This window comes from Trachinotus anak, unplaced genomic scaffold (assembly GCF_046630095.1).
Source record: "Trachinotus anak isolate AG129_WGS33_773 ecotype Australia unplaced genomic scaffold, CSIRO_AGI_Tana_v1 ptg000028l, whole genome shotgun sequence".
Taxonomy (NCBI): domain Eukaryota; kingdom Metazoa; phylum Chordata; class Actinopteri; order Carangiformes; family Carangidae; genus Trachinotus; species Trachinotus anak.
In genome coordinates this window covers 16,932,519-16,946,201 of record NW_027273879.1, presented here as the reverse complement: position 1 = coordinate 16,946,201, position 13,683 = coordinate 16,932,519, and the positions used below count along the sequence as shown (strand labels likewise).

General features: G+C 40.9%; 1 protein-coding gene across 2 annotated transcripts in view; it reads left to right on the top strand.

Moving 5' to 3' along the window:
* The window catches only part of lrrtm4l1 (leucine rich repeat transmembrane neuronal 4 like 1), a 55,226-nt gene extending 42,618 nt beyond the window's left edge, over positions 1-12,608 (top strand). Inside the window, exons 4-5 of one of the 2 annotated variants that reach the window (XM_071466588.1) lie at positions 955-1,089; positions 10,106-12,608. In XM_071466588.1, coding sequence (XP_071322689.1) covers positions 955-1,089; positions 10,106-10,171 — 201 coding nt within the window. In that variant the 3' untranslated portion in view covers positions 10,172-12,608. The remainder of the gene's footprint in view (positions 1-954; positions 1,090-10,105) is intronic. The other variant, XM_071466589.1, reaches the window with a different exon arrangement.
* Positions 12,609-13,683: the final 1,075 nt, after the last annotated feature.

The window sequence follows — 13,683 nt, the reverse complement described above, 5'->3', positions numbered from 1 at the left end:
AAGGCCGAGTCGAGGATATATAGAGGGCAGAGTTCACCTTCCTGGTCTGTGGGTGGAACATTTTCCTGAGGCTCTGTGTGTTGGACTCGTGGCCACAGTGGTGTTTACCTGGGCATAAAGGCTGGGATAGTGTATTGCTAGTGTGGTGAGGATCATTTGTGGTTGTAAAGGAAACTAGCTGTGATGCTGCACCCTCTGGTGTCTAGGTGCTGTGGAGAGTGTAGACCACATGGTCCACCTCTCTCTGTAAGGCTCTACTGTAGTTTCCAGACCAGTTGGTGATGCCCACTATTAGGATGTTTTCCACAGCACCAGGGTAGACACGTGGTGGGTCAGGAAGGAAATGCTGGTGTTTATTGCTGGTGAGTCACACGCATTGCATTGTTGCCTTTCTTCCTTTGCCTCCATTGTTTGTCTTTCTTCTTCCTTTTGATTTAGTTCATTGTCTCTGCACTCCAGCTCAAATGAATATGGTCTATCATGACTCAAGATCTTCCTCGCAATCATACACAGGATAATTCAACATTGCATTTGGCTCAGTGGAAAGTAGTTGAAAGGGGTGCTTGAAAAGCCATTAAATGTTGCTACATGATGTAATGCGCTAATTAGCATTAGTAATTTATGAATTAGTATATTCATGGTGTTTTTGTGTCATATTTGCATTCTGCCTAGTGTCACATGTTTTTTTTTTTTGCTTCTCTCCTACTCTCTATGCTCACATATATGCATACATGTGTTTTAATACACCCAAAGTCCCAATAAGCTTTTACATGTTTTTTTGTTTCTGTTGTCAGACAACGGAACAAGGATGAAGTAGAAAGTGAAACACGGCCCATTAAGACTACATGTTAACCAGCAGTCACTTCCGAGCCATTTCCAAGCTGCTGCTCTGCACTGAAAAAATCCTGATTTTATAACGGCCAGAATGTCTTTCTTATTTTGTCTCTCACACAGAGCACAGCCTACGTCTGGGTTTCAAACTGCTGCTCCGCCACTCTGCCACTCACTGAACACAGCAGACACAGAGAGAGGTGTGCCTCTCGCTCGCGGGGCAGCACTGGCGACTCTCTTCCACGGAAATTAGCTAAGGTTTGTCCAAAAAGTCACAAGATTTGTCGCGAGGTGCTTTTTTTTTTTTTTTTTAAATAGTTGCTGAATGGGTCTGAAAATGAAAACTGTTGTGGATCAGCTGTAAATACCATCCTGGTGATGTAATAAAAGATGTTCATGCCAAATCATTTTGAATGAGTAACAGCCAGTGAGAAAAGTCCAACACTCAGCTGACCAGTGGTGTAACCTCATCGCTCACGCACTCTCTCACAGACGTTCGTGGATGTAACACTGGACTTTGGCTGTCCAGCCAACAAACTGCTGCAGATAAATATGGGAGGTACTACAGAGGTGGCCATTCCAGACAACCCTTGTCTGGAGGGTAGTGGTTCTTGGGGACGTTTTGAAGGCCCCCACCCCACTTGGACGGACCATTTGACTGAAGTGTTTTCCATCATCACGGGTGTTACCTAGTACATGGTTGTTAGGGTTAGTGTTTTGTTGTGAAAGAATGCATTTAGATGGACAACTGGTCAAAAGCTTGGAAAGATACGTAACTGAAGGGGGACCTGGGTGTTCTCCACCAGACAAAAAATTGTAATTTAAAACAGCGTTTTTAAACCCCCAAACTCCTGGATTAAGTCAAGAAACAGTCTAGTCTAGATTGGTGAGACTGAGGTTCTATGAAAACCAAGAATGCATCAAAAACAGTTTATAACCGGACGGACCAGGACAGGAAGTGATTATTAGTAACAAAGTACAAACACTCTAGATGAATGAAATGACCTTATAACAACTATCTAATGTCACCTGTTTATTTTCCTCACAGGGTCCAGTGGCAGCTGTTCTCATAAAATGTTAGCTAACTCAGAAATGAACGTTTGAAAACATACCACAGAGCAAATTGATTTGATTGAAAGTCAAATGGTGCCATTCGCACCATTAGAGACTGTGGCACTTGTGTGTCTGATGATGTCTGATAACCTGTAAAGCTCCTTAACATTGGTTAGGTGTAAATCACTTCAGATCTCTCTCTTTGTAGTTCAGTGAATTACTCATCAAGAAACATATGTTATTACATTTACTGGGAGATTTAAATAAGTGTCATATGATGATATGTTTTTGAAGGGGACAGTGCTCAGCTCCAGCCGGGTGTGAATTGGATGTGAGGAGGTGAAGCTCCACTCTGGAGGGCTCCAGTCCAATTTAACACCTGTGTATAAATCATGTTCATTTGGGGAGCTGTGACGCTACAGCTGCTTAGCCTATACATTGTTCTGCAGAGTCCTAGTTTCCCCAAACCTCTACAACAGAGGTGGTGAGTGCAAAGTTAGCATGGCTGGAGTCATAATAGCCACATTTATGGGAAAGGCTGCATGTCCATTCGAAGTACACCATAACAAACTGAATGATGGCTTTGGAGCTGCTCCTGACCATGATTCAGCCAAGAAATGAAAATCCCTCTGATTTTCCATTTATTAACTTGTTTACTAAATGAATGAATCACACTTATAATTTGAACAGGTGTGCGCAGATTTTAAGGGAGAGCTGTAGGGGAGCAGTAAAGGCAAAACGGGGCCGAAACTGCCGAGGCCAACATAATGAACAGATGGGGAGAGTTCACAAGTTCGAGAGTGAGAGAGAAAAAGGGAGTGAGAGAGAGCACAATGGAAATAGCATAATGGAAACGAGGTGGAAAAAGAGTGAGAGAGAGGTGTAAGAGGGGAAGTTAGGTGATGCATACCCCAGTCGGAAAGATCCTCTTCATATGCTGTTGTCTGTGATGTGTCACTGTTCTGTTTTCCTGAAGTTTAAGTGTTGATGATTCAGAGCAGAGACTCTGTGGTGAAACCTATTTCAAAATTGGTTAAGACTTTAAGAAACCTGTAATCTGGGCACGGTCATATACTTGTCAAGCTGATATCAACCCAGTAATGCTATATGTTGCCTAGCAACACAGCAGCAGAAATTTGAAGGCACAGGAACTATTGTTTTGAACATTATCAAAGACTGCTAAGATATCTACACTCGATCATATAAAGATTTTTTATTCAGTGACATGCTAGTTTGTTGGCTAACTGTGTAGAAGAGTAATGGATGACACTGTAGCCATGTCCTCCGTTACACTAGCAGAATGTGGTGTCATCTCTTAAATGATACATGAATTCTAACAAGGGTAGGATTTTTTTTTTTTTTTTTGTTCCAGACATGTGAAATAGAATTTATTGTGCAGAGCATGTATACACAGAGAGACGGTGGTTGGGTGGGTAAGTGGGGTGGGGGAGGTGGGCCTAATGTGGCCATCCATCACCTGCATAAATCACAATCACCATAAATCATAACCCTCAAGCACAGATGAGCATGCATGTGCATGCAGTTACATAAATATGCGCACACACTGAGGCATTTCATTCGGGACATGCTCAGTATGCTCCCAACTGCAGCTCAGTGGATCAGATTTCCTAGGGGAGATCTTTGAGCTCTACCTTTAGACCATGGCTTGCGTCTCATGCTTAATGCATACGCACACAAAATCGCTCTCTATTTAACTTCAAATGATGTTCTTTTAGAGCAGCCTACTCTCACTGGCCCACTTACATGTGGGTCAGTATATCCTCGCTTTTAATGAAATACTTTTTGTGTGGTTTGAGAAAAAGATAGTGTGAGAGGGTTAACACACTTAAGGCTTAGTGAAACCCATAGCTGCACATCACACTGACATCCTCCAACTTGCAATTAAAAATTAAAAGGTAAACAAAAACACAAACATTTTTATATAGCATTTGCTACAGCTACAGCTCAGTGGGGAGCTGCCTTTTACTGTTGTAGTTGTTCTTATATTTATATTTGGTGATGAGGTCATTACTTTAGCACGCAAACCAATCTGGATGTGAAAGAATAAAATACTAGTGACTGGTGTTCAGCTTCTGTTTGATTACATGCAAGTTGTAATGATGCATTATGGTATTTTATCTTGTTTATCATCTTTTTTTCTGTCATTACAAAGTTTGCATTTTCTCTCTGGTATCCCTTTCTACCCAAATTAGCGGGTATAAGCTGGCTTTTTAAACCACGAATAAAAGCCAATGGACCCCTTTTCCACTTCCAGTCAAGTTTGCCTTTCTGTTCGGACTGAGGACCCACACAACTGCAAGGAGCTATGTCATCACATGTACTTAGAGCACACACACAGATGCAGGGGAGAGAGAGTGAGCTGCTAGCCGTCATGAAGACTGGCTGAAAGTGTGGGAGCCTCTGTATTGTGTGTTTTTAAAACTTATTTTGGGGCTGCAGCTCACTCTTTCCGGATCCCAGAGCACAGTATAGATGTGGTGTTTCTGGTTTAGTAGCACCATGCTGTGCAGGTGACAGGTGTGTTTACAGTGTCTGTGGGCTCTGAAACACGTTACAGCAGGAAAAGGGGCGAAAATTAGCATGTCTACCTGGGTGTTGTATTTACATCAATGATGATTGCGTCTACAGCAGAGTCATGTGAATGGTGACTGGTGTGAATGCAGATAACATCCTTTTCCACTGCTGGCAAAAGCCTAATGTTAAGTGGGTCTGAACTGGTTGTTTGACCAGTGGAATAGGGGCTTAAGTCATACAGCGCATACTGCACTTGCTTTATGTATTAATGCGTTCATGCTCTCAGCACTAATATTAATCTATGTAAGCCTACATATATTTATGAATTTAAAAAGAGATGGGCATGCATTGCAAAACAATAATGACATCAGACTTGGAAATAACCACTGACAGCCACAAGGCACATTCAAAAGATGAAGAAACATTGGCCTACACAAAAAAGACAACTAAGATAAGTGAATGTTCCAGTGAACCATGCATTGCATCCATAATATGCTGTGTTAATAGCCAAGCATGACTGCTGTGACCTTGCTGAAAGTAAAATTAGAAACCATTCATGAATGGGTTTTTTTCAGATCAATGGTGGGAAGTCCGTAGTTTTACCATATATTTCCACTGAGACATCTTTGTTGTACTTTTACATTCTTGCACTAGCCAATGACACATCAAACAAAATAAATCAATGCTGCAATTTTTTTTTTTTACACAGAAAGATCACCTACTAGTGATTAATCATGTGTGTGTGTGTGAGAGAGAGAGGGGGAGCTTAAGAGAAAGTATCTGTGTTGCAGAGATCAAGAGCTTATACAGGCATCAGCACCTTAGGAAGAGTTTCCTTTTATGAGTGTTGTTTTCCTTAAAGCAGAAATAAGCCTGGTGCTTTAATCTGTCCTTTGTCTGTATTGTACATGGAGATTAGAGCTGATCCATGTCTGTCATGATCACATCTGAAGGAGCACAAGAATCTAACACAGACATGCAAATTCATGCTACACATACCATGCACATACATGAAATGAGCAGCTCTGTTCGTAAGACAGACTTTGTTATGTTAATAATTTCCAGACCAAACTTGGCATTCAGACACTATTCCACTTGTCTCATTAGCTTTCACTTTTCAGAAAGAATCGACTTGACATATTCAGTCTAGTTCCTATTGTCTGCCTCTCTTTTCCTGCTCTTTAGGGAAATAAGGGCACATGCAACTTCACACAACCAGGGTGGGGAGATAGAACAGGGTAATTGGAGCCCTGAGTGGAGTAAGAGGCTTGTGATCCCTTTGAGAGTGGCTGGCATATGTCTGTGTTACTTCCAGCTGTCCTGACTGAGTGCAAACTAATTACATCATGTTTGTATCCTGCTAATTAGTATCCTAATTAAAAACACATAAAGGCGTTGCAGGGGGTGGATGAAAGAAGGGACAGCTCTGCACATGTAACCTGTGTTCTTGAAAAGACCAGAACTTAGTCTTAGAAGTAGTTTTCCTTTGGAATGCCCACAGAGCAGGGGAGCAGCATTTATAACTGTTTGCCTTTCAATTATGATTGTTAGTGCTGTGTTAGCGATGATATCAAAGCAGGGGAAGTATAGAGTCAGGCTCAGGCTTGTACAGATAAAACTGGCCACCAAAGTTCTACACCAGAGTTTATAAGTGTGTTCCCAGCCACTTCTCTTATGTGTAAAAAACAAACAAAAAACACTTGCAATATGGCAAAAAAAAAGTTTTTATGCTTGGCTGAGGTGGAAAATTTCCATAAAAAGTTCAAATTTGACTACGTGCAATGGAAACAAAACTGCTGACCAAATTGTGACTCTTTTAATTACATTATCGTTGTGCTCTCTTCTTCTGCAGTGGTTTAATGGCACTCGACTGCAGAATTAGTGCCACCAGCTGTTTATCTTGACGCTCTCATCTTCTAATGATTGCGTAACAGTAGTGGATGGAAATGCATCCATCCATTCATTTGCACTTTCTCTTTACAAATTTCTGGAAATACAGATAAGGTTTGGGCTCCATTTGGATGGAGACCTGTCACACCGTTTGCCTGCCGTGCTATCTGATACCATTTATCAGAATCAGTGGTTACACAATATGAATCTAATTCTCAGAATAAGGGCATGGCCTTTATTTGGCCTTTGTTCACTGCTCATGCAGGAGCAATAACAGTAGATGCAAAACCGCCGGTGCATTTCTCAGGCACACCTGAGGATCTGCGGAAGAAGAGTTACGCATTCACCTGTATTTCCAGAGCTTGTTGCAAACGTTCGTGCACAGATATATTTTCATGGCTTTAGCTGCCAAAGGTTTATGAGGAGATCCTTCCAAAAATCACATCAACCTTGTTTAGTTTTACTTTTTTTTTAACCCTAAACCAATACCGATTTAGAATTGAGGGTGTTCTGTCCAACAATATCATCCACAGTTGTACATCAGATGTATGAAGGCCCTCCATGTACACCGATTAAAATCTTGTAACATATACAGTATCATGAATTTTCAAGGGCGTACTTTACATGTTCACAGCACTACAGGCGACAGTCCTAAACTGACAGGCCAATCCCTCTCACGATCCCACTCCTTGAGCGCCTGCCCTTGTGACAGTGGGTTAGGAGACTAACTAGGGTGGAGGCTACATCAGCCAAGTCATGTCTGAGTATCACAGGAAACTTGTCCAGAACCACTGCGAGCATCTCTTGTCTTGTTTTTCCAATAACTGAGAGCTCATGTGTGGGCAAGGATGGCATAGAAATGCCTCTTTTTTTTTTCTTTTTTTGCTATAGTGCATGTGCAAACACAACACCCCCGAGGGTAGATTACTGTGGAGTGAAGAGATCCACAAGGGACAGTGGTGTTTGTCCTAAAGGTAAGCGAATCCCTTTCCTCTCAAAAACTATAAATCAGACTCAGATCTTCAAAATGTGTCTTGACAGCTATTGGCTTGTCACTGGACATCACATTAGCCCTGGCATTTCATATGCCTGGAATGTGCTGTGCTCCGAGGCAGTGACAGAGCTTCTTCGTGATCCTGAACAGAATTAATGACCAGCAGCTACACTTCCACCCATCCTTTCCACCCTGTACCGGTGGAAAGGATGGACCCCTGACCAGAACGTTCTCAAAGTTCATTCTGGGTCATTGTCAGCTCATTGTTACTCGAGGAAGTTGCCTTGGCCTTGTTTTAGAGAGGAACTACTTTGGTGCCTTTTTTCATGGAAGAGGCAGCAGCATTTTCAGAGGCTGCCGCAGCCATGTGGAGAAGGACAACTATTCCTTCAAATACATGCTCCAATATTGCAGAGGATTTTAGTCCCCCTTCCACAACTGGAAAATTCCAGTACTGAGAGACTGCAGAGATTCAACCTCTTCACTGCAGCAGCTTGTCACCATCAAGGTAGTGAGCAGTCGCTCTTGCTCGCCAGAAGCAGAAGTGATGAGGATTGGTGGAGTGGAGTATGTTGACAAAAATATATTTAGCTATCCAGTCCTTTAATGCAAAGTGATGTGAAAAAAAACAAAAAAACAAAACACTGTCTTATGGCTGAAAGCCATCAAACAACTAATGGCTGTTTGCAATGCAAGTGTTTGGAGAGGTGTGAGCAGCAGAGTGAATTACAATGCTCCTCATTTAGCCGAGCACTTGAAGAAAATCATGTTGAAGAAGCATAATGAGTTTCTGCAAGCAACAGCTCAGACATCTGTGAGGCAAACAAAAGCCACATAATACATCAACAGAACTACAGAAGAACAAGCAACAAGATCACAAAGTGAAAAGATTGGTTAACGTTTTGCTCTTGTTGTGAAAACTGTGGGTTTTTACCATCACATAAAAAAGCACAATGAGCCCTGTGACCACTGTCTTATAAGCAGTGTGTGTGTGTGTCTGTAACTTGTAATGCTAAAATAAATCATAACTATATAAAAAACAGAAACAACTTATAAGTTGCCAAATATTGCTTATGTGATCATGGACTTCCTCTCGCAACTCTTATTTCCACAGTCATCACCAGATAAACAACACTGTCACCGTGCCAGCACTCGCTCCATTACTCCATTTGCAATGGGGCAAAACATGCCTGTAATGTACACTGTGTAATTTGTTTAATCACAAAAATTAAATGGGTAGATGATCAAGTAATTTCATCGTTTCTCTTAACTTTTTTTTTTTTCCCACCACCTGAAAGGATGATGTGTTTCTGCTTCAGTGTGCGTGTCTGCCTGTGCAGCGGGTTGTAAGCCTCGGTTGTATGCCTAAGCTTCTTCTGCGACTTGTTTCTGTTTTTTTCTACTGGAATTGTCTAAGGTATGACAATTTGTGCAGCTGTCTTCACTTCCACTCACATCCACCTGAGAGGAAGATAAAGCGTTGAGTGAAGACTTGTCAGCCTGTTTGATAACATTTAAATCAAAGTTCCGCTCAGGGCATACTCGTCTGAGCCCTGTGTTACACAGATCTGCTTCAAACTGACAACAATCTCAGCTTGAGCAGCAAAAAAAGTTGAGCCGGGATAATTTCCAGCTAGATTCTGAAAGCTTTAGAAATTGCTTAGCCTGGCAAAACTCACAGCATTTGTGTTATTAAGGCGTTGTGGTTTACCTGTAGCCAAGTGGCTAATAGCCTCTTTTAAAGGTTAAGTCATAAAGTAGAGGGTTTCAGCACATGAAGGCTTCAAGGCAAACTTGGATATGTGGCATGACTGTGCCTCTGCCTCTTTCAGATTGGAGACCAGTCGAAAGCTCTTGCTTCTTAAATGAGGAGGAGAATGTCATAAACACTTACTAATTTGCAACAACATTTTAACAAGCTGGAGTTGACCTGTGGGAAAGTGCTGACATTTAAAGGTCTCGAATTATTCACTTGTCATGATCTCTAATTTACTATTCTAGTGATAGAAACATGCTATGTGACAGGACAGAGCCTGTTTACTTCCAATAAATGTATTTTATACTCTGCATTGAGGTATAACTGTATATTACATTGGGAATAAATTCAAGAAGTATGCAAATGTTCAGAACCTGTATTCTGGAAGCTGAAAAGGTATTGTTTATTGCTTTATATTCAAATATGGCTGTATTCAGATATGGCCTAGGTATGGATGTTCCCATGAATATTAGTGGCCACTCTTCCTACCCCAGTTATTCAAAATGCCTGTTATATGAATGAGGAAAAGGCTTTTAAAACTAATATCTGTAAATATGCATACAGGAAATATATTCCATCATAAAATACAAAATTCCATAATTCCATATAATCCCACACATTGCTCAGTGATTGAGATTTCAATTGTAGGAAACACTGCATGACATAAACTGAATAAAATGTGGAGGTAGGCAGTTTCAATTGAACATTTTTTTATTTAATTATTACAGCTTTAATTAACAATTCCATAATGAACCCTTATGAGAGTTCTGTGTGTTCATTTAATCTGTGGGAAACACTGGGGAAGTCAGTCCACCTCAGCTTTCTAAAGCTATCTGGAAGCACATGAGATTTCATCATCTGCTTAATTGCTTACCCTAATTTGCTTTACTGGCACTGTCACAGCCCCATTGTACTATTATCAAATCACTAGGCTCCGTAATTAACTTTACATTGTAACCACCACCTCTGTAACTGGCATAGAGCAGCTGTTAAATGGCTTTAACTTTGTTGTCTTTGTTTTGTTTTGTTTTTTTCTGTCCTTGCAGAATGAGTATACGTGTCCACGCCCCCTACCTGGTGCCTGGCTGGGAGATGTGCCTACCATCCATTAACCCCCCCACCCTCTCCACCCCACCCCCACCCCCACCCCCCCAAAAAACGTAACTGCTCTGGATGGTGCAGCAAACCACTATGAAACAGGGATACAGGAGAGAGACATGTGAAGAGAACCCAGCAGGATCCTACTCCCATTACTCACATCCAAGAATCCATTTAAAATGGTCCTCCACGCTAACAAGGACAGCCATGGACCAAGGCAAAGAGGAGATGATACTGTTGTTTTCTTTTTCTTAAGATTTTATAACATGTTTCTTTGGCCTGTGGTCATTGGTCATCGGCTTTGTTGCATTCCTTCATGCTTTCACTACACAAACACTGACAACGATCATCGTGGAAATGCAGTCTTATGGTGAACGTGCAGAGCGCTGGAAGAAGACTCATGAGCACTGACGGATGGTTATAACCACCACGGGAGCTTATTGTATAGACTGCAATAGCTTATCGTCTCCATGAGGACAACAGGCAAACAACTGTACAAATTCAAGAGGCTTTAAAAAGTGTAAACTGAGCAATGAATCATAAATGAAAATGCACTGAACAAGTAGCTCTGACCGCTCTGCTAACACAGCTGTGTATAATTTAAAGTGGGTTTGCATATTTTGATTCCATATGAAGCATCATGTCATCATCTTTTCCTCTTTTTATTATTATTATTATTTTTTTAAGAAAGACTAATCAAAGGATGATGTAAAATGCCTCACCGGAGCAGAGAAATTATGAGATGAGTCACTGATTTTCTGTGCACCTTTCAGTAAAGAGGAAGGAGGAAATCAAGTCAGCAGCTGGAAGATTATTGGAAGCGCGTGAAAAGTTGACAGAGGAAAGCAAACTATCCCCCAGGCAATGACTCTTGGTGAGGTTTTTTTTTTCTTTTTTTTTTTTGTTTGTTTGCTCTTTTTAAAAGTTTGTTTTCTAAGTTGTTTCTAATTGCAATCAAACATCGGCGATCTGGTTTGATTTGGAGGACAGAGAGGGCAATCAGAAGCAGAAGAGGGAAAAAAGAAAAAAAAGCTCCTACTAAGGCTAAAATGTACTTTTCTGCAATTGTAATGTTGTTAATGTTGTACTTTATGAATATCTGTTCCTGCCATTTTCAACACCAAATACCAAAGAGCCAAATGGAGCAGTTTGGCTCTCTCAAACATGGGTTGTAACAGATCCAGGATTTGTTCTCTTAAAGGTACTATATGTAAGAATGTGACATAATTTACATGTACAAAATAACCTTTTTTTATTGCCAATTTGTGAAGGGATTGTAACATAAGCTAAAAAATGAGACCTTCAGACTTTCTCGGTTGCCTATTACAGCCTGTGGACTGATTTCTATGTAAAGGACTCAGGACGAATTCTCCAGGGAAATCCAAAGGATGTGATGTTTATGCTCTCGTGTGCCAAGCCTCAATGCCTCTCTTCCACTCCCCTACAGCGCCAATGAAATCCGCTAACGTCATCAAACGACTGGCTCCCAGCACGAAACAAAACTCGGGAAATAAAATTGGCATTTTTAAAGAACATAATTTCTAACAGTCTAACATTACTTATCCCGACCCTATCGCTTGTTCATAACTGATGGTTTAGTATTATCATTGTCTCAGCCTGCTGCAAGACCCATTCTGTACAGTAGCATTAGCCAACCTAACCTATCTAAACATCTTGTTTGAGTGCTGGAGAGTCAAATATGGTGTAAAATATAGTTAATAGTCACTAAAATAACAGTGTAACTTTATTTACCTCATCTATCAACATAATGCTGGGCATTTACATTCAGTCTCATGTATCTTACATCGCTGTTTAGTTGATTACCACATCTATGCTAACTGCAGATCACTTACCGGCCACCAGGGTCATTAATAACAAGGGTTTTCTAAATGTTACATATAGTACCTTTAAAAGAAATCCACGAAAAATCAAAAGAAGCCTCAACTCCTCTCACATCCAGCAGTGCTCTTTTACTGAATTGGCTTTTTTCATGTGTGTAACGTGTGTGTCTTTGTGAACAAATCTTGCAACGACAGTCTTGGTTAGGAAGCACTTGTCTGACAGAAAACTTTGAGCACTGCTTTACATTTTGTGACTTCTGTTTAACACATGTTTCACTTTCCTTAAAATAATCAGCTGCTCTCTCCCCCCGGAAGAGACAGCAGATGTTGCTCTGTGCGATTCTGCGTGTGCTTCATCCATTATTAGTTTTTAATTATATTTGAGACGCATTTAGTTGTGAGTTGTTTGTTTCAACCTGCAAACATAATCTTTCTATGCCAGAAAATGGTAATTTTCTATTGTAAATTTCTGCTTTCCCCCCCTTCAATTTATTGATATTTAGTAAGCAGCTGTATTCTTTGTTCACTTTCAACAGTATGTTTTATAATGAAAATCATGATTATTGGTGAGCAATATGAATTGGTCAAATTAAAATACTCATTAATCATTTTTTTTGTGTTCAAGCTGTGTGTGTGTGTGTGTATGAAGTATTTCCTGATTGTGTTTGTGCTGGCCGCTGTAATTTAATAAGCTTGTACCCTGTTCATGTCCCCATTCACACCCGTTGAAATCCTGTCCTGCTCCCCGCAGAGCTGCAGTGACGAGGCTGTCACATCAACATTAGCCTCATTAATTTAGAGAGCAGAACATTGATCTCTGTTCGACCGTTCTGTTCATGGTGACGTTCACTGCGGGCCCCACCAGCCCTCTAATTACGCTTCCTGTGTAATGTGTTGCATATCTCAAGAGGGGGTCCCGCTTAGTGAATTTGCTGCACATTCACTGCACTTGGAACATGTCAGGCGGTCAGCTCAGAGGTCCAGATGGCCAATCTGCCTGCCGCTCCCTGTGGCATTTTCACATGCTCCTCTCTACCTACAGTATCTCCCCCTCCTACTGCATCTCTCCCGTGCTCATCGTGCCTTCCTCTCTGTCGGGTGCCCACATCTCACTCACGTTTGGTTTCTTCTCATTATTTGTGACGTTTCTTGGACACTCGTCTGCATTTCTATTCGCCGCTTCCCCTTCATCTGTCAAAAGGGTCACTTCACCCATACAGACAGATTTTTCCTTTTGTCCCTAGTGGTATATGTCCATGCAGATAGTTACAGTTTTACACTCGGTTGACTATCAATGAGGTGACCAAAATGCACCAAAGTAGGGCTTCAACCAAAAATAATTTTCATTATTAATGAATCTATTTTATTTTATTTTTATTTTAACAGAAAATTGTCTCGCACAGTTTCTCTAAGTCACATTTTCAAGTTGTATTTTTTGACACCCAAAGATGAGAAAACAACACCCAAACAGAGAAAATCAGGACTTTTATGGGATTTCAGCTTTAAAAAATATCTTAAACAATTATTTTTTTGACGTTCAAACAACTAATTGTTGTAGCTCTGCAGCAAAGGTCCCCAGCTGGTAAAACCAAGGACATTGTGATTATCTTGACCAACCACTTGGCGCCTTAATCAGTGTAAATCAACAAATCAACATGACTTCAACAACATGACCATGGGCTCTG